Genomic DNA, 25,411 nt, shown 5'->3' on the forward strand with positions numbered 1-25,411 from the left:
ATATATCATTTTTGGTCTTTAGAATCATCAAGAAAACCAATCAAACAAAAAAAAAAATTGAAGAGCACCTCAAAAGGGCCTCTCGGCCGAAACCCCTTAGCCAACACAAAAAAAATTTCCTAGCTTTGTTTCCAATCTAAAAATCTTGTTCTTCGTGTATTCATAGAGTATGCAAGACGCTCTCCGACGTGATATAATTAGTTAAGCGAAAGAGCGACGTTTGCGGCAAATCGGAATTTCAAGAATAAGGTATGATTTCTATGTTTTTATGTTATGAAATGGGTATATATGTGGTAGTGATTAAAGTTGCATGAAGATTATGGAATTGTGTTGTGTTGAGCATGGCCGTGTGTGTGTGTGAAGGGTGTGTTGGCCGTGAGCCATATTGGTGTGGGAGGAGTAGTGAATTTGATCTTGTTTAGTTTGTTCAATGTGTCGTCGTGGCCTTTATGTCGTAAATGAACGTTTAAGGAATTGAATTGGCGTTGGAAAAGGATTTCGGATCATTACGGGAAAGTGTATACCTTTTGTATATTTGCGTATATCATTGTATATCTTTGATACTAAAGACTTTAAATATGACTTATGGTTGTTGTTAATGAATTCGGAATGAAATAATGCAAGTTAGTATGTTCGTCGGAATTGTTGACGTTTTGAAAGGAATATGGAAAGTGACGAACTTCTTGAATCTATGTATAATGTTGGAACATAATTGGGATGTGATTGAATAATCTTGAATGATTGAATGAATACAATAATGTGGACATAAGTTTGGAATTGTGAAGTTTGAATGAAAGTTGCCAACTTTTATAGTAAAGAGGAATATTGAAGTTAGAACGATTTAGTTGTGGTTTATGTTGTTTGTGACGTTTGGGTTGTTGTTGTTGATGTTTATTGAGCCGAGCTAAGTCTCGGGGGTGTTAGATTTATAGGGGAAATGCTGCCAAAATTTCGGTAGACAAAAATCAAGTTAATGGAAACTTTAAGCCTAAGAATCTCAAATTGGTAACTTTGACCATTTGCAGATTTCGGACGAAACGGGATTTGATTTTAAGGAGAGCATAAGACGTCTATAAGGTATGTAAAGCTTCCCACTTCTTCGTTTGGCATGTCTTAGTGTGTTAGGTGAATTTTGGAACCTCCGGAGCCTTTCTGCTCCTCGAAACCCGATCTACAAAACGACTACTATTCATTCAATTCAATTGAAGCCTAAAGGCTCTATTTTGACTAGAATGCAACCAAATGTTCGAAACCTATCGAAATGTGATCGGGTTACTTTGAAATCATTATGTATGATCTTCTGGCCTTTAAATGTTCGTAAATTATGTTCGCCACCTCAATTTGACTCGAGGTGGGCCCGCTAACCCCGAGACGCCCTATTTGTCCTATTGGGCTGTCCTTTTGAATAAAGCTTGATATGATACTTTCAGTTTTGGAACTTCCTCCCACGAGATATGTATTGAATATTATGATATGCTAAGTTACGTTTTGAGCCATACGTACCATTTTGGAAACATTTTGTGAAATAAAACTTTGTATCGACTAAGTATTCGGTTATTTTGTACTATGAAATGACTTATGAAATCATTATGTTTTGAAAGGCTATTTTGAAATATGATTTGCATTTGTTCGCTCACGACTCCGCTCGTGCCTTACTATGACTTCGTTCACCGGTTCCCGGGCCGGTTATGATTCGTGCGCCCTATGATAATTCGGCCGTATGCTGTGTTACGGTTCCCGAGGCCTCGCCATAGGGCCGGGTTCCGTTTGGAGTTATGCTGTGATATGGCTAGTGATGCGATACGCTCACTTATGTTTGTGTTCGGGGATGTACGGAGATTTGAAACCTTTTGGTGTTATGCTGTGTGTGGCGCCAGCGTCGGAGTGGCGACCACGTTCTCGAGCGTTTGCATGATTTCGTTTGCATTATGTATATGTATATGATTTGATACGGATTTTGGACATACTGATTGGTATTTCCCTTTTGATATCTGGTTTGCTTTCAGTTTTGGCTCATATTTCTGCACTCCGTGCTTTACATGCTCAGTACATATTTCGTACTGACCCCCTTTCTTCGGGGGCTGCGTTTCATGCCCGCAGGTACAGATATTGGTGATCCTCCACTGTAGGCTTCACTCTCTGCTATTTCGGAGTACTCCTTCTTGACTCGGAGTCCACTTTTGGGTACAGACTTCTTTTGCTATGTATATATTCTGTACATTTGACTATTTGGGTACGGCGGGGCCCTGTCTCGCCATATGTCTTTGTTTGAATTCGTAGAGGCCTGTAGTCATATATGTGGGGCGAGGGTCCTATATATGTTCGTTTGATTTTGTTTTCTGGTCTTAAAGCGGTCCGTTTGTTTTGATGGCCCTAAATGACCCTTATGCTTATATTTGCATTTTTGACCGACGATGTCTATTCCGCCGCTCAGTTTGGATCCGATATGACATTTTGATTTGTGCGACCGCTTAAGACATATTTTGATATAAACTATGTTTGGTATGACTTTTATGAAATTCTGAAATAAGTTTGGATTTGACAATGAATATGTAATTTGGTCTGGGTACCCAAGTAGGGTGCCAGTCGCAGCCCACGGGCTGGGTCGTGACAAAGGGCTAGGAGAAGAGGAGATGATCATGACTTGGAGCGCCCGGTTATTAAGAGGAAAAAAGGCGATGGAGACAATGGCGAGGGCGGTGGGGATGGTATGAGTCTTAGGCCTAGGGATAGTCTCCGGCATACTACATATGGGACCCACTAGTACATACAATAATCTTGTACAGTTTAAGTAAATATTATATATTTTAAAGCGTTTCTATTTATATTTATAAATATTATCTTAGTCTTTATTATTGTTTGTAGTATCACATCCTAAATTAATAATAAAAAAAATGTGACGCATTCGAAATAAAGTTAACCATTAATTTAAAAATAACACGAAACCCTAAAACATAATTAGCGTAAAGCTAATGACTACATGTCTTCAAACAAAAATGGACTTCGAGCACTTTTCAACCACTAAAACGACAATCCAAACTTTTGCGTATCCTTGATGTATTGAGCCAACCTTATTAATCGTACAAAAATAAGTAGGGTTCTATATAAAATATTGAAGTTCCGGAGTCTCAAAGCATGATTAATATGCGGCTAAAATACGTAAAAAAGTGTGAAAATGTAATAAGATGGTGTTTTGGGAAAATAGTTGTGTAACACCTCGTAGCTTCGGGCGAAAGTTTGACTCACAAGATAATAATATAATGGAACCAATATGAGGGTTATATGAAGTGTTTTGAAAACCAATTAAGTCATAAGAAATGTCTTTGGGCAAAGAAAAGTTGGAAGCCACTCTACGGGGCATGTTTGCAAGTGAGTTTATAGAAGGTCTTACTTGCAACGACCATAACCCCTTTATTAATTAGGAATTTGGGAAAACTTCCTTGATGAAAGTTGTATCCCTTTGAAATAGATTTCCAACGGTATATTATGGGTCTTGAACAGAGCTGTGTACAAGAAGTTATGCCTATTTTACCGAACACTGTGCAGAACCGATACCCGTCGCTTCTCGGGGCGCGTGAGGGCGCGTGAGAGAGCGCGCGATGGTCCCGCTTCGCGGACCGATCGCGCAACTCTGAGTTTTTAGCTGCAGAATGTTGCGCGATGCACCCGCATCGCGGAACCATCGCGAAACAGGTCAATTTCGGGTCAAAAGTCGGGTTTACGCGTTTTCTTGTTATATTTGGGGTTGGGGTTTATTTCCCCAACACCCCATTCACGAAAATTCTCTCTAAACTCAGAGACAACAAATCCCAAACCTCAAGATCTTCCAAGGTAAGTTTTTATCATGATTCTAGGTTGAATTTAAATCCCTAATCCCTTTTCTAACTTGAGTAAACTCTTCTAATCCATAGAGTTAGGATTGGAACATTATTGTTGGATGTGGAAACCCTAGAACCCGAATTCAAAAGGATTGGACTCCAAAAAGTTAATGTTTCTACTCCCTAATCATTTATAGTTGTGAATTGATGAATTCTTGGGAGAATAATAATTGGGTTTGTTGGAGAGGATTATATGAACTATGCTAGAGTTGTTGGATTGTTGACTTGGGATTGTTGTATTCATATGGGTGATGAAGAATGATGTTAATTGCATCTAATTGAGATTTTAGAAATAACTAGAAGTAATAGAATGAGGATTGGGTGAAGGAAACACCATTAATGAGGGTTATAGAGCTTCATGCCCACTAAGTGTTTGATAAAATGCTTAGATGAACAAAACATGGATATTGTTGCTAATATAGAGTCTCTATGGCTTGTATTGCTATAGATTGAAGTTTGAAGGGATTGAAGGACATTGGGATACGCTCAAAAGTGGGAAGTTAAGGTATGTAGAACTTCCATCCACATGTGGGAATCTCTACGTTCTTCCCCATTATTCGTTTTGTAAAATCTATGAAGTTCAAATCCTAGGGCATTAAACCCAACATGTTGGTAACCCGTAATTATGTATGTATGTACATGAATCCCGTATATATATGTTCGTTAGTGTATTCCTAACCTTCCATTACGGACATTAGGAATCCTAGCTTAATCCATGAATCATGAATTCTTCCTCATGTGTTCTCATTATGTTTATATGAAACTTTATGATTTCATCCAGCAACTTACAAGCATGTTTTCAAGTCAAGTATATATATATGATTATGAACTATTGTTATTACTCATGCATCAAAAACATGTTTTGCAAGACTATGACAAGTTATCTTATGAAACTATATTTACAAGTTATGATTAATGAAAACCATGTACAAGCAAGTTATGATTTATGAAAACCATGTACAAGCAAGTTATGATCATGAATACTATGTACAAGCAAGTTACGTTTCATGATATACTATGGGCAACAAGTGCCACTATTTTACATGTTCATGTTTTGGGAGTTGCATTAATTACCGAGGAGGGCTTCAGATAGCCTGAAACTACGTAGCCACCATAGGATGAGGATCGCTCCACCCATGTCCCGGACGATCTCTCATAATGACTGGATCCTTTCATATTTTATTAAATCTCATGTTCCCTGGCAAGGACTGAGTGTTCTGCTGGCGGGACGCAAGCACCAGACCATGGATCGACTATAAGTTATTGCTCTCCCTACTTATGATCTTTTTACTCATGTTATATATATATATATATATATATGTACTCATGCTCATGCTCATGTTCATGTCCAAGTTTTCAGTTTCAGTTCTTACTATGTTATTCCATGTCCCATGTTGTTTCTTTCGGTTGCTTTACATACCAGTACATTCAATGTGCTGACGTCCCCTTTTATTGCCCGGGGGCCTGCATTTCACGATGCAGGTACGGATTTACAGGACAACCCTTCTGCTCATTAGGATTTGCACGTACCAGCTTATTGGTGAGCCCCATCTCATTCGGGGTTTAGACATTGTATTTCTTTATTTAGTTTTGCATCTAAAGGTATGCTGGGGGCCTTGTCCCAGTAAGTATGTTTTCCAGTTAGACTCATGATAGAGGTTTCATAGACTAGACGAGTCAGTTATGTCATGTCGGATATTTGGAGTCGTATAGCCATTTTGGCTCACTCATGTTTAAACAAGTACTTTGTTAAGTATTATGACTTACTACGTTTTATAAAGGCTCATCATGTATTCGCGTTATATTCCGCTTATGTTATGTATCATGATGATTCAGCAAGCCATGTGGTTCGCTCGGTTACATGCAGTCAGGCACCGAGTGCCGTGTTACGTCCAGGCCATGGTTCGGGGCGTGACAAGTTGGGTGATATAGCGCAACATTTTACTGCGCTATAGATGAGAGAAAAAAATGTTTAGCGTAGTAAAATACTGCGCTAAAGCAGTTAAGGGCTCTGTCATGGTTAATTGCTTTAGCGCAATATTTTACTGTGCTAAAGGTACTTTTGTACCGAATTTTTCTTTTTTGGGGGATATTTCGGTTCACTTGGATTTTTATTGAGTCATTTTGGTTCCGAACTCACGACAAAACAACCAATGAAGCAACAATTCTTGGTTTTCAACCAAGATTTTCTTTTTGCTATTCTCATTAATACCGTTAATAATTCAACATTGCCTTCAATGATTAGAAATTGGATTTGTATCTTTGTAGATCTTGCAAAATTTCATGCTAAAAACGTGTCATTTGTTAGTTTCTCACCCGGTATCTCATATTTGTATTGAAATTTCAAATGATTTAGATTCGTATTATTTAAGGTCCGTTAAAAAGAAAAACATTTTTTACTAAGATATTATTCATATATACTGTTTGAACTCAAAATATTTAGTTAATGATTTGACTATTCATGGAACCTTTGTAGCCTTGCAAAATTTCATGCTAATAATATATTATTTTTTTGGTTTTTCACTTGGTGTTTCAATGAATTTAAATGTGCACTGCGCAAGACCGATTAGAGGTTAAAGTGTTCCTTATCATAATTTGTTTTATATCTATAGCTCAAACCCAAAATTCCTATTAAGGATGAAAAGATCCTATACATTACAATACAATCTCCGGCTGTAAAAAAACATGTCAATTACTATATCATTTAACACGCATTGAGATGTAAAAATTTGGAGTACCGTTAATGTAGGGTGTCTACATCACACCCTTGATGTGAGGTCTCGTAGAGTGTTTATTCTCCCTTGCATAAGCTTGATAGTGTTTACCATGGACTGACATATTTGTGATCAACTTTCTCTCTAACATCTTATTTCCGACATGATTGAAAAAAGAAAAAGGAATCTTACAACAAACATGATTCTTTGAAAAATACTATTTTATCCTTCCTCATTTTCCACCCAAGTCAGACTCTATGAACAAAACTAGATAATGTGAACTCCGTGTAAGCACGAGCCCAACACGAAAAATGAGTTGGTCTGATAACCAAATTATGAAAGTTTTATTATATAAACACAATTACAATTTAAATAGCATTTGTTATAATCCTATATTTTCACGTACAGACTAACGGGGTGAATGCTAGCTTTAGTGAGCTTCTTGCCTTCCACGATTGAAATGAAGGGTTCAAATCCCATTAATTGCATATAATTCCTTTTTCCTAATTGCTCTCTCTCCGGATGTAATACGAGAATTATTTTTTTCAAAAAAAGCACAAAACAACTACTGTATCTTAATCATTTTTAAAGAATATGTGTACACACGTCTTAGTATTTTTTGTGTTCAATCTAAATCCACCTTTTTTCTTTAGTTTTCTCTATGTTTAGCTTTAATTTTTCATGAACTTATTATGACTCAGTTTCTGATACACCCCTTATATTTTAAAATCAAACACTTATACCTCCTATGCTACGAAATTATACAACTTCACCCTATGAGGTATATTTGTACTAAGTATATTAAAATGTAATTATTAAAAATAAATTAAAATTATAAATAAGAAGCTTTTATGTATTTATTTTATGAAATTTAATAAAGAAGATAAATATTTATTTGAATATCTTTATTCACACATCTGATTAAAATAGAGAATAAATATCTTTGAAACATGTATCTTTAGAAACTTATTAATAAGAAATGGACAACTTACTTAATAAGATATACTCGACTATTAGTAATAATTTCCTACACTTTAAACATAATTTACTTTTATTTTATTAAAATATATAAAAATCTTTTAAATATTAATAACACATTTTTTTTAATATTCTATTAATTTTGTACAATAAGCAAATGTGGAAGTAAAATTTAATCATAACTTATATCTGAATTTGTTTCTTCGAATAAAATAAATAAAACATCTTACCGTAAATATTTATTATTTTATGCTTATATAAATGGAGCAGTAATGATCCGGTGCACGCAAAATATCACTACATCATTGAGGACCCCACGCATGATTCTTTATGTAATGGCTTAAATGCCCTCAAAATGAATTTTAATCTCCAATAACTAACATGTTGATCCATGTGGCTTACTAACTCTTCTAATATAGTATAAATATAAACAATTTAGAAATTTGAAATCTCTTCCCCTCAGTAGCTATAAAAAAACAAAACAGATACAAAAGATCAGAAAATTTGTTCATACATATATTAATGTGCTAATTCTAAATAGTAGAATTCTTCTCCTTGCCGCAAATACTTCTTCTCAATTGTATGTCTCTATGAATACGGTATCAAATTTAACTCATATAATAAAGCTAGGAGTGAGAGAGAGGTTTCAATAGAGTATTTCTCTTTGAAAAAAATACATTGTATATATTAGGTTAAATTATATTTACGTATATATAATATATGTTTGTTCCTTTAATTTTTTCCAGTGTTTAATTCATTATATTTTGAGTCATCTTAATGAAAATTATGACTTCGGCATCTAAGTGTGACCGTTCGACTCGTTGAGCTTGAATGGACATCGCCCAAATTGAAACATGAAAAAACTTTTCAGAAGACAGAAAAAATACTTATCTGGCATGAAAAAGACAGGAGATAAAAAGGACAAAAAGAAAAAGTGTATATCAGCCACACTTCCATAGAACTGTTCAGCGTAGAATTGAGTGGCAATTCGTTGATAGAGTTGCTGCCTTATATTTTTCTGGTAAGGTTCATTTTTGTAGCCAAATATTTTCCTTTTTATTTTCCAGGGCAAGGGATGTCCGTTATTTAATTTTAACAAAAGAAATAATGAGTTGGATCAATTTTCTCTTTGCTTTTCTGATTTTCGCCGGTTCTTTTGTGTACTATTTTTAATTTTGAATATAGTTTTTTCATTTAAGAAGTTTAAGTATATAAAATAAATAAAAGGGGATACGAGCATTTTGGTCCCTTAATTATTAGTAAATACTAACTGGATCCTTGAGCCGGCACAACTAAGCGTATTTAACTTCTAATTAGTAAAATGATACAATTTTGGTCTGTTTATATAAGAATTATGATACATTAAAGTATCTTTAGAATTATATTATGGAGTAACAATACAAACTTAGCATGATAAAATTCATAATTGTATGATGTAACGATTAATAGTAATTAGTTAAATTTATAAGGACTCACTTGAAAGGGGATCAAATGTGCATATTTTAATTACATAAAAATATGGTAAAAGGATAAAATATACTTCTCTACTTTCTTTTATTATAATGGGCCGGGGTTTGTCATGTAAGGGTTTGGGTATTTTTAGTGAAATTTGGTAATTTTGTGGGAGTCGGAGTTTTTCATCCAATTAAGGGTACAAATATATACTTTGTAGATGACAGATATATTTTTGTTCACAATCACTAATAGGTTAATAAAAGAAAGTAGAGAGATATATTTTACGCTTTTGCCCAAAAAAATTGTAGTAAATATCAAAATAAGAATTTATCAAATATTTGGGGATTAAAAGTGTCAATTCTCAACCAAAAAAGAGTAGAACAACAATGTCCATGTGGGGAACAAGTTACCGAGTACGACCTTTCAAGTTTCACAAAAACACCAACCGACTCCCCTAACTTTTGTTGTCTCTTACGTAATCTTTACCCCAATTTTACAACGTAATTACCAGAATGCCACTCAATTACTAGTTCCACACCTACTCTCAGTAATCTCACTGCAAATGTGCCCGCTCCACTTCCCCCAAAAATTACGTACTCTCTTGTCTCTCCATCTAAATTTATGCTCCGTAATATCAAGAGTCAAATTTCTAAATTTTAATTGTGAATACAGATATAAATTTTAAATTTTTTGAAATGTAATTTATATATTTGAAAAGTATGTAAAAGTATTATAAATTATAATAATTAACAACTTAAATATTTAGAGAAATTCTGATAAAACAAATTAATACTCTCTCAAATTCCAACTTTGTCTCATAAATTAAAACATAAAAAGTATATTAATATTCCTAAAAGGCCCTCCTTCATCTCCTCCTCCATATATCTTCTTCCCCTCTGTCTCTCTTAAAAAAGTTGTCTATCTTTTCTTATTATTATAGTGAGAGAAAAGAGGATTCAAGAATCATCAAAAGTCCCTTATTTATCAAACACCTTATCATTGTCATCACTCATCATCAAAAGCCCTGGTTCAATCTCACATAAAATGCGTGAGATAATTTTTTTTTCCTAAAGCAGACTAAAACAGAAAATAAGACACAAGACGGAGGGGCGGAAAAGTTTCACAAAATACCAACCGACTCTCCCAACTTTTTTTTTTCCATTCGGTGTCCAGTATGCGCATTAGTATGTCGGGGTCTATCGAAAACAATCTCTCTATCCGTCACAAGGTAGGGATAAGGAGTACACATACTCTACCTCCCCGAACCCCACCTAGTGGTAATGTTGTTATTGTTGTCCAGTACCAAATTGGGCACTGACTAACTTTGAATTTGCACGGGCAATTTGCAGGATTGCCCTTCGCTGGGGGTGGTCTTTAATTTTTGCCCTGAAAGTTTCTTGGTTTTGGGTTTGAACTCTCGCTTAGTCAAAAATTAAAAAAAATCACAAGACAGAGTTTGGATTCGCACGACATAGTTTCAAACTCTACCTTAAGGTATTAAGACAAAATTCTGACTTGCGAAATTTCTTTTGTTTTTTATTGAATTGGGATTCGAATCCAGAATCTCAGGCGAAGGGCAAAAATTAACGGAAAAGGGTCAAAATTACCCCTGAACTTTCGAAAATAATTTATTTATACCCTTCATTATACTATTGGGCCAATTATGCCCTTACTGTTATACTATGAGTCAAATATACCCCTGAACTTTCAAAAATAGTTTATTTATGCCCTTCTTTATACTATTGGGCCAATTGTGGCCTTACCGTTATACTATGGGCCAAATATGCCCTTAAGTTACACGGTCTGCCACGTGTCACAATCACAATGGCCAAACCCATTTTCCCCTATAATTACACTCAGATTAAATTAATCACCAAATCCGACCGTTACTTTATTTCACCCAACCCATTTTGGTTATTTCAAACAAATAAAGTACTTGTACTCGTTTTGTTTGCATTGTTTTGTTTGCCTAAGTTCTTTGCATTGTTTTCATTTCTATGAAGAAAGGATAAATTTATTTTTTGTTACTGTAACGATCATATTAACACAACAACAACCCAGTGAAATCCCACATCGTGGGGTCTGGGGAGGGTAGAGTGTACGCAGACATGACTCCTACCAAGGTAGGACGGCTGTTTCCGAAAGACCCCCGGCTCAATAAAAGCATAAAAAGAAGTCAGATAAGGTTAAGCGATTCGGATAAGAGATTTAAAGAGACATGGAAATGAAATAATGCAAGCGACACAGATAACACATGATAATCAGAGCACAGGAAATAACAGATAATAGCAGAAATCGGAGCAGATGACACAAGATAACCAAAACACAGGAAATAACAGATAATAGCAGAAATCGGAGCACAAGAAATTATATTGCAATAATGCGACTACTAATAAGAACGGATAACGAGACTATCTACTAGCCTTCTACCCTAATTTGGGTCCTCCAAACCCTCCTATCTAAGGTCATGTCCTCGGTAAGCTGTAATTGCGCCATGTCGTGTCTAATTACCTCTCCCCAATACTTCTTCGGCCTACCCCTACCTCGTCTGAAACCATCCATGGCTAACCTCTCACACCTCCGCACTGGGGCATCTGTATCTCTCCTCTTCACATGCCCAAACCATCTCAATCTCGCTTCTCGCATCTTGTCTTCCACTGAGGCCACCCCCACCTTATCCCGAATATCCTCATTCCTAATCCTGTCACTCCTGGTGTGGCCACACATCCATCTCAACATTCTCATCTCGGCAACTTTCATCTTTTGAACGTGAGAGATCTTAACTGGCCAACACTCCGCCCCATACAGCATAGTCGGTCTAACCACCACTTTGTAGAACTTGCCCTTAAGTTTTGGTGGCACCTTCTTGTCACATAGCACTTCGGAAGCAAGCCTCCATTTCATCCACCCTGCCCCAATACGATGTGTGACATCATCGTCAATCTCCCCGCTGCCTTGCACAATAGACCCAAGGAACTTGAAACTACTTTTCTTCTAGATGGCCTGGGTACCAAGCCTTACTTCCAAGTCAGCCTCCTGGGGTGCTTCAGTAACAATCATATTAACGTGGTGAAAAATTATATTTGAGTTTTCGTTTTGTATACTACCATATTTTACATAAACGAAACGTATAACGAGATAAACAAAACGTGTATAGGTACTTTATTTGAATTTTAAATAAACAAAACGGGTTGAGTGAAATAAAGCGACGGGTTGGATCCCGTGATTAGTTTAATCTGGGTGTAATTATAGGGGGGAATGGGTTGAGCCATTATGATTGTGATACGTGGCAAACCGTGTAACTTAAGGGTATATTTGGCCCATAGTATAACGATAAGGGCACAATTGTCCCAATAGTATAACAAAGGATATAAATAAACTATTTTCGTAAAGTTCAGGGGTATATTTGGCCCATAGTATAACGGTAAGGTCACAATTGACCCAATAGTATAATAAAAGGTATAAATAAACTATTTCCGAAAGTTCAGGGATAATTTTGGCCCTTTTCCGAAAAATTAATAACCACTCTAAAAGAAGGGCAATCCGCGCAAAAAAATGATTTTACACTGCATAGGCCCATTTCGGAAAAGCTCATTACTAAGAATTTTTCCCCCTTGTTGTCTTTCAAATAGTCTTTACCCCTCTTTGTACAATTTATTCACCAAAATGCCTCTCAACTACCAATTATAACACCTGCTCGTCCCTCCATAATCTCAGCAAAATCTACTCTCCCACGTTGCTCCAAAAAAAAAAAAAAAAAAACTTATATAAATAGTCCTTAATACCTCACTTTCAGATCTCCTCCTCAATAGATCCTCTTCCCTTCTCTCTCTCAAAAAGTTAGAGAAAAAAGAGGATTTTCAAGAATCATTAAAAATGGCTTCTTTATCAAACACCTTATCATTATCATCATCAAAATCACTCGTTCAATCTCACCTTCTCTACAACCCCTTATCACCCCAACAACCTCAAATTTCCCTTGGGAGGCGCCACCGTATCTCAGCCGTACACGTGTCAGAGCCTGCAAAAACTAAGCAAAAATGGAGTCTTGATAGTTGGAAAACTAAGAAAGCATTACAATTACCAGAATACCCATGTGAGAAAGAACTTGAAAGTGTTCTTAAAACACTTGAATCAAGCCCACCACTTGTGTTTGCTGGTGAGGCAAGGAGTTTAGAAGAGAAACTTGGTCAAGCTGCATTAGGGAAAGCTTTTTTATTGCAAGGTGGTGATTGTGCTGAGAGTTTTAAGGAATTCAATGCTATTAATATTAGGGATACTTTCAGGATTTTGCTTCAGATGAGTGTTGTTCTAATGTTTGGTGGTGAAGTCCCTGTCATTAAGGTAAAAAAGATTCTATTTTTATGACTTTCATTCAAATTATGTGTTTTGATGGGCTAGAATGTGGGTTCTTGCTGTTTATTAGTTCTCAATTTTATGGATCTGTGTGAAAATTGTGCTAATATAGATGTGTTTGGTAGCAAGGATATGTTTTCTTTATAAAAAGATTCTATATTTATGCTAAAATTTGGGTTACTCTGTTTGTTAATTCTCATTTTTATGGATTTGTGTGAAAATTGTGCTATTATGTTTGAACCCTTTTACCTTTTAAACCTTGTTGTAGAATAATTTCATTTTGGATGTTCTAAATTTTTTGACGCTGTTCTATTTCTATACAATTTCTATAACTTCCAAGAATTTAAAGTCATTAATGATTAAACTATTCAAATTTTGAACTCTGATAGGAGTTTTCTCTGTCAAGCTATTTCAACCACTATTTCAATATTTTCTTCTTTATAATTAATGTAAATATTTATGCCAAGTGAAAATCATGAAGTGTATATTCAATATTTCATATGAGATGGAACCAAGGGAGTATGTATGTGTGTGTCTGTGCGTGTGTTATGTGTGATACATATATGTTATGTGTGTGTCTGTGTGTTCTTGTTTGTACATCCAATATATGTATACATATATGATATATGCATGTGCTTATCTATATTTGCTCTAGTCAAGTGTTTGTGTTTATAAGTTGTAGTTACTTGAATATATAGAATGCGGATCACTATAACGAGCTTTGTGAATTGAAAGAAGTCATGATATTAAACTTAAATTGTTACATGGTTAATTATAGGTTGGAAGAATGGCGGGCCAGTTTGCAAAACCAAGATCAGATCCATTTGAGGAGATAAATGGAGTGAAGCTGCCAAGCTACAAGGGTGACAATATCAATGGTGATACATTTGATGAGAAGTCAAGAATTCCAGACCCTCATAGGCTTATTAGGGCCTACATGCAATCTGCTGCGACGCTTAACCTTCTTAGGGCTTTTGCTACTGGAGGTTATGCTGCAATGCAGAGAGTCACTGAATGGAATCTTGATTTTGTGGAGAACAGTGAGCAGGGAGATAGGTATGGATATTTTAATCTTTAATCAAGTTTCACGGCAGATTCTATATAGGCGCTTGGACATAAAAAAAATGTGATATTCGAAAAAAAAGTAGTAGCTGAAAAAACGTTGAAAATCGGTATTCGGAAATCGAGTTGTGCTTGGACATGCATTTAACTTGAAAAAAGTTGAAATTTTGTGAGTGGAAAAAGAAAATTCACTTGAAAAATTGGTCAAAATCACTTTTCAAACTTGAAACTTATCTTCAAAAGTTTTTCAAACAATGAGTTCACTGTATATGACTAAACACTGTTTTGGGCTTTTTTTTATTTTTTTAATGTGCCTATGTCTTTTTCAGAGATGAAAATTGGAAAGAGTTCCATGGCTATGCTTCTCAGTTGTACTTGGGCCTGAAGTGCCAAGTTTTTGTCGTTACAACTAGTGGTCAATTTCACATGCAGATTCATCTAGGTTAGGTTAATCAGATGATTTTAAGTCTAATATGTTGATATTGGGGAATGTTTTGTAGGTATCAAGAACTTGCTCACAGGGTGGATGAAGCGTTAGGATTCATGGCTGCTTGTGGACTCACACTCGAACACCCTATCATGTCGACAACTGATTTCTGGACATCCCATGAGTGCTTGCTTCTTCCTTATGAACAAGCACTTACAAGGGAGGATTCAACTTCTGGTCTTTTCTATGATTGTTCTGCTCACATGGTTTGGGTTGGGGAACGAACTAGGCAACTAGACGGTGCTCATGTCGAGTTTTTGAGAGGAGTAGCAAACCCTCTTGGCATAAAGGTATGTATAACTTCGAGTGCTAACCCATTTTTGTGCATCGAAATGTTACTCCCTCCGTCCTAAATTAGCTGTCATGTTTCGTTTCTCGAGAGTCGATTTGAGATTCTTACCTAATTGTCTTAGTCAATGCTGTTTTTGTTAGTTACCTAAAGATGGCGGTTTTATTGCAGGTGAGCCAAAAGATGGATCCAAACGAGCTAATTAAACTCATTGACATCCTGAATCCAGCCAATAAGCCTGGAAGAATAACTGTAATTGTGAGAATGGGTGCTGAGAACATGAGAGTGAAACTTGCCCACTTGGTCAGGGCAGTACGAGGAGCTGGTCAGATTGTGACATGGGTTTGTGACCCAATGCACGGGAACACCATCAAGGCACCATGTGGACTCAAAACCCGTGCTTTTGATTCGATCCTGGTATGTTTCATCTGTGCATCCTATTTATGATTCTAGGGTAATATTACCTTGTACAATGAAAAGTGTTTCACGACTTTGGGAGAGAATTCAGCTAGATACATGTTCTCTTAGAAGTGAAATGGATTGAGGTGGCTGCTTCCCATGAAATGAGAGATCCTTTTGCTAGATATTTATCTGTTCAGAGACTCTTACGGGTTGTTTGGTTGCGGGTTAGAGTTATGCTGGCATTAGTAATGTAGGAATTAGTTATTCATGTATTATTTATTTCATCTTCTACCCCCTATAAATAATACATAGATTCCCCCGGATTGTAAACTGGTAACCAAATACCGTACTTGGTGCGCTGAACTTTATACTTAACAACTTAAATGCTACCAAAGTGCTACTAGTCATGCTGGTTTTAATACATGAATAACCCACTTCCTAACTAGCGACCAAACAACCCCTTTGTTGAAACCGCATATATACGTGCTTCCCTAGAGGTAGATTATCAGAGGCTTAACGTCACAATAAAAATAAAAATAAGTTTATGTGGTTGAAAGTGTTTTTATTTTTTTTTATTTTTATCTGAATGACATATTGTACTAAATTGGCAGGCTGAGGTCCGAGCTTTCTTCGATGTGCATGAGCAAGAAGGCAGCCACCCTGGAGGTATCCATCTAGAAATGACAGGGCAAAATGTGACTGAATGCATTGGCGGATCAAGAACAGTAACCTATGACGATTTGGGCTCTCGTTACCACACACATTGTGACCCAAGATTGAATGCTTCCCAGTCTCTTGAACTTGCCTTCATCGTAGCTGAACGACTAAGAAGACGAAGAATAGCCTCTCGACGCGGCCTGTAGGCTTCTCTAATTTATCCGTATTTTTTTAATCTGCAGTCTTTGTTCTCTTGTGAACCAATGTTTCTTGTTGAAAGACATGGAGTAAATAGGTTTCCTGCAGAGCTCAATGGGGAAGTGAACAAGTAAAATTAGTCGATTTATCGGGTACCCTTTCTGTTTATTTTAGTTTGGACCGTAAGTTTAGGGTATAAGGGGGTTCAATTTATTTATTTTCCTTTTCTTGATGTGTGAATGTTATTTTGAGATACTGGTTCTGCAGTGGAGTCTAATGTGTTTGCCTGCCTTCTCAAATTTTGTTCATCTTACTGCGATTAGATTATAAATTTCTTCCCTAACTGTTGAGGATTTAGGATGGCCTTCTCACTTCATGGTTCTAGATGGTAGGTCATGGTGCAGCTAAATTTGCAACATAACAAAAATAGATACTACTGTATATGAACTTAAAATATCAACCTATTAATATATGACTGAAATTGTTTGGTGTACAGACAACTACAACAACATACCCAACGTGGTCTGAGAGGATAGGATGTGTGTAGACCTTACCCTACCTTTGTGGGGTAGAAAGGTTGTTTCTGATAGACCGATTCAAAAGAAAGAAAAGACCTTTGTGGGGTAGAAATGAGGTTTCTGATAGATCTCGACTCAAAAGAAAGAAAAGAATTTGAAGCATGATATCAAAAGAAATATGAAAATAAAATATCAAGCTAAAAAGCAAATGGTGCAACAAACAGTAAAACACATCGAAGAAAGTAAGTTACGCGATTACTAATGCACGCTACTGAGAAGGAGAATGCTCGATTACCTACTAACCTTCCATCTTAATTCTCTACCTTCACACTTTCCTATCTAGGGTCAAGTACTCAATAAATTGAAGTTGCGGCATGCCCTGCCTAATTAACTCCCGCAGCTCTTCTTCAGCCTACCTCCGCCTCTCCTCTCCTAACTCCCGCTATAGCCAGCCACTCACACCTCCTTACTGGCGCGTCCCCTTCACATGCCCGAACCATCTCAGTCTCGCTACCTTCATCTTGTCCGCCACGGGAGCCACTTCCACCTTGCCACATATAACTTCGTTCCTGATCATATCTCTCCTAGTATGCCCACACATCCATCTGAGCATCCTTCGTTCGCTCCTCATACAGACTACTAGTTATGCATAAATTCTGATGTAAAAATTGCTTATACGATGGAAAATAATATAAAGTAATTATAACTTGTAATGCAGAGATTTGAGCCTTTTTATCTTTAATTACTATTCATATTTCATTGCTATGTAGAGATTTGAGCCTTACAATCTTTAATCTCTCATTCATATTTTACTACTACACAGACTCATCCTAACATTCCCCATTTGACTGATTGTTGATGAGCAATTTTTAATTACCAAATGGACCTTCCCAGAAAGTAAATTTAATGTGGCCGATACTCTTTTTTTTGGTTTTTGCAATCAGTTTCATGAATTAAGATATGAGGTGAACAGTACAACCAACCAAACATTGAACTAACTATAACATATGCAAAAAATTTATGCTGTGATTGTTTTTTGTTACTATAGTAACATAAATAACCACTTACCATCCAACAGGATCATTCTAGTGTACAAATACAAGAGACTTTGTCCAAGTTCAAATGCAAATACGAAGCACAAACTTACGCTAGGTAACTACTACACTGTCTCAACTAAAACTAGATCAAAATAGTCTCCTGATGTCTGCATTCATCAGATTTTGGTACCAGTCATGTGACATCTTTTAATAGTAAGGCATGAATCGCGCAGGCCTCCTGAACCTTGGAACTTTTCTGCAAACACGCGAAATAGTGAAAAAGAGTCAGTTCACATGTAACAAGTCAAGCTGTGAAAGGTTTGAGATAATCAAAGTGAATCAAAATTCTCACCCATATCCGTATGGGGAGTAGAAATAGGGGGCTGCATAAGGCCTTCGAGACCTGTAACCTGAGTATGGATTGAAGCGCCCTGGGCGGAATTGCTTCATCCCTGGAACATTAGTTCTCTTAGGCATCACCTGCAAAATTTGTAGGAGCAGCATTAGAAGCTATGTACCACAAACACAAACACAAACACAAACACAAGTACCAGAGGTATGATAAGAGCTGCGCATGAAGACAAACTTTTTTAAAATTAGGAGGGCTAATACACTATACAACAGCATCGTTTTACAACATGACCTTAAAGTATGCCAATAATATACGCCCTCACGCATCTCGACTATTGCACTGTGTGTATGCTACCTCCCACCAGCACAAATACCAGATAACTCTGACCGCTTAAGCTTATGTAGAAAAGGAAAAAGAACACCTTATGTTTTTTGTCACGGCTGGAATTTGAACCCTAGTCCCAGAGTCTTTGTTCCACTTCATTCTCTCAAATTTATAAGCCATAAATGTAACTCAAGGAAAAAATGACTTTGAGTTACTCAAAGTATCAAAACTATATATTATCATTCTCAAAACTTTTTTTTTTTTTTTAAAATGGAGTCTCAAACTCTCAATCTAACACAATATAAGGAACTTCAACATGTTTTTGCTTAGGGTAGGAGCTAACTCATCTTCTTCTTCACTAGTGCAAGTTTCTATGACATGCATACTCTCCCAACCTGATTGTGAATTTAAAATTCATAATTTGCCATGAACTCATAATTATGTGAAAGAATACCATCTCTAGCCTTTGAAATTTCATTAAAATTACAGAATATTGGAATGATTTTCAGTGACCAACCAAGGCTTTCCGCTAGATTAGAAGAGCAATATGAATGAGAGAATTAAATGAAAATAACATTTCATATATAGTCTGCTTGCATGATGCGATAAGCCCTTGGAAATTTCACTATTCAAAATTTGTTATGATATTTTAAATATATATAAGCTGATTTGATTCTATTCATGGTGGGTTGTCGAATTTCTCTTTTTTCTTTTTTTCACTTCATTATCTCTTCTTTATTCGTTCTACCCAATATTTGGACGGGTTTAGAAACCAGTAATTATCGATAATTATTTAAGACTGAAACACCATCTTGCAAACATCAAGCAAGACAAACAAATAAATAACAGCAAGATACTCCTATATTGATTATAAACAGATTGGCCAGTTCAAGTTTCTAGCAAATAGGCCAGTTCAAGTTTCTAGCAAATTGTTGCTCCTGAGAACTTTCACTGTTTTTATATGTTGCTTTCACTGGTTTACCTTCTTTTCCCATTTTGCAGATCAAATGAAGAAATTCTATTCAGGTAAAAGAAATGAATTTTACCTTCAACTGACGTCCATGCAGTTCAGACTCGTTCAGCTGGAGTGCCTCCTGGACAGCTTCTTGTTCAACGAATTCCACATATGCGAAACCTTTGGGTTGGCCAAACTTATCAGTTAGAATAGTAACTCGATTGACAGTCCCACAAGCCTGGAAATGCTGCTGAACTTCTTCTGGTGTGCATGCATAGTCAACCTGTCAAATCAACACAAAACACAACCTTGTTGAGAAACATTACTCACAACTACAACTGACAAATTGTTGAGTAGGAACTTGACAACTTCCATGATGGAAAACTAATTTTTTTTGGCAACGAGAAAGAAATAAGTTTTTTGAGCTAAGTTTTAACTACAAAGAGCACGACCATCCCAGTACATTAAACCTATCTTGGCTTCAACTCTTATGCTTCACACTATCTACGGGAATATCAATTCGGGTAGCCAAAGGAGAAACAATAGAATATGGCTGAATACAAAGTAATGACACCTCACCATAACAGGCTTAATCAGCTAGTCAAACCTGAATACCACGTCCACCAGCTGCCAGCAGCAATCAGACTCCGCAACTAGAATTTGCATGGCAGTGCCTAGGCTTTGCGACTTATAGACAAATATCTGCCTTCTTGTTAGACGGCAGAGCCTTGAATCTAATGTACAAATACTCCATTACCAAAGTGATTTTCATAAGAATTGTTTCTTATTACGTCCCCGTATTATTTTTCCATGTTCTGTCTTTTTTTATGCCTCAAAGGGCTTTTTCAATTCCATCTTTTTTTTTTCAATGGGGACTTTCCTTTTTCTTTTTCTTTTTTGGTAATATCTTTTCGTGACTTTTCATCTTTCTTTTTTTTTTTTTTTTTCATTCTTTTTTCGATTAAAACTTCTCCACAAGTCAAACATGTAGTTACAAATGCTCCCTAAGTAAAACATATCTAAGATCAGAACTACTCTTGTCCACCATCAAAAAAATTGGTAAGACTGCCACTGTATTCAGAAAAGTGAATTTCCCTGCGATCATAGTGAGCGAACGTCAAAGCTGGCTCTCAGAAGTATCAAAGTCAAACCAAGAGGAAGACAACATCAAGAGAAGAATTTAACTTCCCAATAACAAGAAAAGAAAAGGATAAGGAATAAATGAAACAAAAAAAAAAAAAGATAATGACACCGATATCGCGCACAACAAATTTCTTTTGTATCTGGCAGAAACCCAATATCTCAGGAGACGTTTAGTTTACATACTAGTTATGCAAGGCTTATAATGTTGGGATTGTTTATGTGTTGATTAATAATGAAGTGATTGTTATGAAGGATCAATAATGAGGACTTGAGGAGATTGTTATACATAATTATACTTTTAAAAGGGCATTTTTGTCTTTAAATAGCTTAATCCCTCTAATTGCTAATACATGTATTGTTTTTCCACATTTTATCCAACATAACATAATATAGAGATTCCCGCATAACTTACTGGGGGTATATTATTTCGCATAAGTTATGCGTTTACTATCTTTTTCTTATGCTGCCGACCAAACACTTCATTTTCTATGTGAGATTATGTTGAGATTAATTATGTAATACAACAACCAGACAGCCCCTTAGGTTATTCTAAGATATCAATGAAAAGGATAAGAAGTGCATGACAAAAGGTTCAGATGAAGTTCTATAATTTCACGGAATTATTGGTGTTGAACCCCACAGGTAAAATACAGTAATTTCATGCAATAATGAGTTCCACTAGAAAATCAAACACGGGAATTACTAACAAGCATAGACCAAGTTCTACAGAAACATGTTCAACAGAGCATTTCTTAAAAATGCCAAACAACAAGTGAACAATACAGATTTCTGATTCTTACATTGCCAACAAATATTGATCGTGAATCAACTTCCTCCTTGTTTGCCTGTGAAGCAGTTTCACTTGCAGGATCTGCTACACAAATGATTGGCAAAAAGGATCCAATTAGAAAAGGACAAAGAAAAAAGTACTACTATCTTTCAATTTTGTTTTAAAAAACAATGCAGTGATAACTAAGAAAACATTGTTAACAGGCTAACCAACAAGTCATAGGTTCAAAACAGGACAGAATGACGTAGGTCGGTTTACATTGCATGCATAAAATTCGTTAAAACAAAAAATATTACAAATGAAAGAATCCAATATAATAGTAATTTTCACGAAAACACAATTGAAGTGTTGAAATTCAGCTAAAAGTCAAATAAAACAAGACACAGTTTCAGCAAAATACTAATGACCACAGATGCCCAAGTCATCCATGGATCTACGAGTTCCCCCACCCCTCGTAGTCCAATAGTCGTAGGGTGGTCAACTAAGAGGGCGCCTATCTCCTCTTCAAACGTGCCTTCAACAACCTAGCTCCAAGCCGACTCTACCTGAAGAAAACTTTTAGATATTGAAGTACCCTCTAGACGATACTACTTGTTTTCTCGGTAACTAGTAAAAGACTAAAAAAGTCCCATCAAGATAGATTGAATTGACGACCTACAGTTACCCTACAGAGACCTGCATTTTAAGCACTTAAATGTTAAATATTCATGCTTGAACAAATTATTAGGCCAAGGAAGAAGCGCATCCAACCATATTAAAACATGACAAATAAATAAAGAACCTTCAGAGAGAGATGCGGCAGATGCTATCGCACCCACACAATTTTTTTCTAACAACCTATATATAAACCACTCTCATTCAATGTCCACAATTCTATGACAATCAAGGATCAGCTGATCCTCTAAATTGAACAAGTGTCATTAATAAGCGACAACAATAGAGTCACTTATTGTACCGTCTGCTCCCTTTTTGTATTAAACTCTTTCATTCTTCGTCTATTTCTATATTGGAAGCTCTTTAAATTTAACTCTTCATTTTTTACATAATGACATACTCTTTTATAACCATAGAAATGTCATGGCATGTTTAAGACCACAAGTTCTAAGGCACTTATGGTATATATGCTAAAAGTTCTTGAAAATCGAATAAATGTTCAGACAGCACAAACACAAGTTCTCCTCCCAAAACGAGAAAGACAAAATCTTCTCGATCAATTAAGATAGTAATATCTAAAAGATCACAAATTTGGTCAAAAAGAGCAAAACAATATTCAATTTCTGAAAACCCAATGAACTTTCAGATAGCGAAGTACAAGAACTCCTCGAAACAAGACAAATTGACAAAAGAACTTTCATCAAGTAAGCTGTCAAATACTCCAAAGATCAAAACTTTAGTCTACAAGATCAAAGCAACATCCAATGCTTACAACAACAACAACCCAGTGAAATCCCACAACGTGGGGTCTGGGGAGGGTAGAGTGTACGCAGACCTTACTCCTACAACAACATCCAATGCTTAAGAACCCAATAAACATTCATAACACATATGCAATTACTCCTTCCAAACCAATAAATACAAAAGATCTTTGATCAATTAAGACGGCAATAACCCAAAGATCACAACTTTGTCAAAAACAACAAAACAATATCCAACTTCTGAACATCCATTCAAAGTTCAAATATCATAAAACAAGTACTCCTTCCAAACAATGAGAAAATATACCATTTATCAATTTACAGTAGCAAATACCACAAAGATCATAACTTTTCTCAAGAAGAGCAAAACAAAGTCTAATTCTAGAGAACCCAATAAACTTTCAGATAGCAGAAACATAAGTACTTATCAAAAACACAGAGACAAATATAAAACCAAAAATATAAGGACAAAAAAAGTTTCAAAAAATATAAAACCTTGGACAGAACCCATCTCTTTTTCAACCTTAGCTTGCATCTCACGAAGAGCTGCAGCTTCATCTTCCATCTCCTTCAATCTCTTCTTCATCTCATCCAATTCCTTCAATTCCCCCCCAAAAAAAAAAAAAAAAATCATCAATAACATCTCAATTTTCAGATTAAATGCTTACATATACTCTTAATATAACCCATCATCAATAACATCCAAAGATTCAAATGCTTATATGTACTTCAAAAAAAAAAAACATCATCAATAACATCAAAAGATTCAGATTGAAATGCTTATATGTACATTTAAAAACCATCAACAATAACATCAAGTGATTCAGATTAAATGCTTATATGTACTTTTTTTTAAAAAACATCATCAATAACATCAAAAAATTCAGATTAAATTCTTATATATGCATTTTTTTAAAAAAAAAAAAAAGCATAATTAACATCCAAGAATTCAGATTAAATTCTTATATGTGTTTTTTAGATAAACCCCATCATCATAAACATCCAAAGATTCAGATTAAATAATTCTATATACTTTCTAGAAAAAAACCCATCATTAATAACATCCAAAAAGTCAGATTAAATTCTTATATATACATTTTGAAGAATCCCATCATCATAAACATCTAAAAGATTCAGATTAAATGCTTATATGTACATTTTAAAGAACCCCATCATCATAAACATATAAAAGATTCAGATTAAATGCTTATATGTACATTTTAAAGAACCCCATCATCATAAACATATAAAAGATTCAGCTTAAATGCTTATATGTACACTTTTTTTCAATCAATAAAACAAGAAAATATAGAGACAAGAATAGGGGGATTATTATTATTATTACAACCTTAACAGCGTCATCATCAGTGGTGGACATGTCCACGTCAGCACCGTGAGGTTCCATGTCACCTTCAATGGGGATTTCACCACCGTATACTTCATGCTCCTCTTCATCCATCTCTCTGTCTGTGCGTGTGCGTGTCTGCTATTGCAAAGGGCTTATTTTATACTTGACCTTGTTGGGCCAAACAAGTTAAAAGTGGGAGATTTGTATAAATAGCATAGTTGGGGGAACTATTTAAATTTTGTCCCTCCTTTCTTGAATTCGAGACTATTTCTTTATTGAAGTGATGATGAATTTTGATGGTATAATTTTCTCGTTTGAATTATTCAATTTGACATTAAATTGATTTGGAGCAAAAATAGACTAGATAGAATTGTTTTAAGATCGATTTTTCGACTCAATAAAGGGGATTTGTCACTAGAGTGTCGCTGGAGGTGAAAGTTCAGTTGCTACTAAATGTGAAGTAAGTCAAGGAGATAGAATTGAATCGATAGAATTAGATTTTTTATGATTGCTGAAGTGACTGAACGGAATTGAGAATTGATTCGATGCCAAATCTTAGTTCTCTATAGATGACTAATGGTAAAGGTTGCATCTTTTAGAAAAGAAAAATAGTGACAAAAGAATGACTGTTAATTAAGAATCGAGTTTCATATTGATCCCGTCTGGAATTGCTGCTACATTGTTACATGCCCTCCTTTTATAACAATTGTTTCCTTTTTTGGGAAGCAATATTTAAACTAATGGTCCTCCTTGATAGGATGCAAGGTGTTCTTTTATTACCCTTTCTTTTTCGTTACATATGTGATGCCGAGTTTATGACGTTAATATGTTGTCTAGTAACTTTCGTCATCCAAAATTACAATTGTAGAAGTAATTTTATGGGAAGAGTTTGAACAATTAAAATAGTGACCTTCAAGTGTCAATTGTACGATTTAACATTGATTTATGTCATTAGAATGCTGCTATATCTAATTAGTAGAAATGATTAGTCTCTCTCCTCTACTCTTTCTCTCCGCTGCTCTCTCCCAACGGTAAGGTAAGATCTGCCCCCTC

General features: G+C 35.6%; 2 protein-coding genes across 4 annotated transcripts; one reads left to right on the plus strand and one right to left on the minus strand.

The window, feature by feature from the left end:
* The first annotated feature begins 12,809 nt into the window (after positions 1-12,809).
* On the plus strand, positions 12,810-16,775 carry LOC132625731 (phospho-2-dehydro-3-deoxyheptonate aldolase 2, chloroplastic). The gene is made up of 5 exons (XM_060340316.1): positions 12,810-13,369; positions 14,160-14,437; positions 14,944-15,220; positions 15,391-15,636; positions 16,233-16,775. The coding sequence occupies exons 1-5, from the start codon at positions 12,902-12,904 to the stop codon at positions 16,482-16,484; spliced, it is 1,521 nt and encodes a 506-aa protein (XP_060196299.1). The 5' UTR covers positions 12,810-12,901; the 3' UTR covers positions 16,485-16,775.
* A 1,278-nt stretch (positions 16,776-18,053) lies between these two features.
* Positions 18,054-24,533, minus strand: LOC132625732 (polyadenylate-binding protein 3-like). Of its 3 annotated transcripts, none has more exons than XM_060340317.1 (6): positions 24,359-24,533; positions 23,506-23,608; positions 21,606-21,679; positions 19,754-19,945; positions 18,384-18,511; positions 18,054-18,287 (listed from the first exon to the last, which is right to left on the minus strand). In XM_060340317.1, the coding sequence occupies exons 1-6, from the start codon at positions 24,467-24,469 to the stop codon at positions 18,239-18,241; spliced, it is 657 nt and encodes a 218-aa protein (XP_060196300.1). In that variant the 5' UTR covers positions 24,470-24,533; the 3' UTR covers positions 18,054-18,238. The 3 variants fall into 3 exon arrangements, with proteins under 3 accessions (XP_060196300.1, XP_060196301.1, XP_060196303.1); XM_060340318.1 differs by having other exon boundaries at positions 21,606-21,676; positions 24,359-24,527; XM_060340320.1 differs by lacking the exon at positions 24,359-24,533 and adding an exon at positions 20,242-20,757 and having other exon boundaries at positions 21,606-21,676; positions 23,506-23,574.
* Between the last annotated feature and the right edge of the window lie 878 nt (positions 24,534-25,411).

The sequence above is a fragment of the Lycium barbarum genome, unplaced genomic scaffold (assembly GCF_019175385.1).
Source record: "Lycium barbarum isolate Lr01 unplaced genomic scaffold, ASM1917538v2 unchr_scaffold_54, whole genome shotgun sequence".
NCBI classification, from domain to species: Eukaryota; Viridiplantae; Streptophyta; class Magnoliopsida; order Solanales; family Solanaceae; genus Lycium; species Lycium barbarum.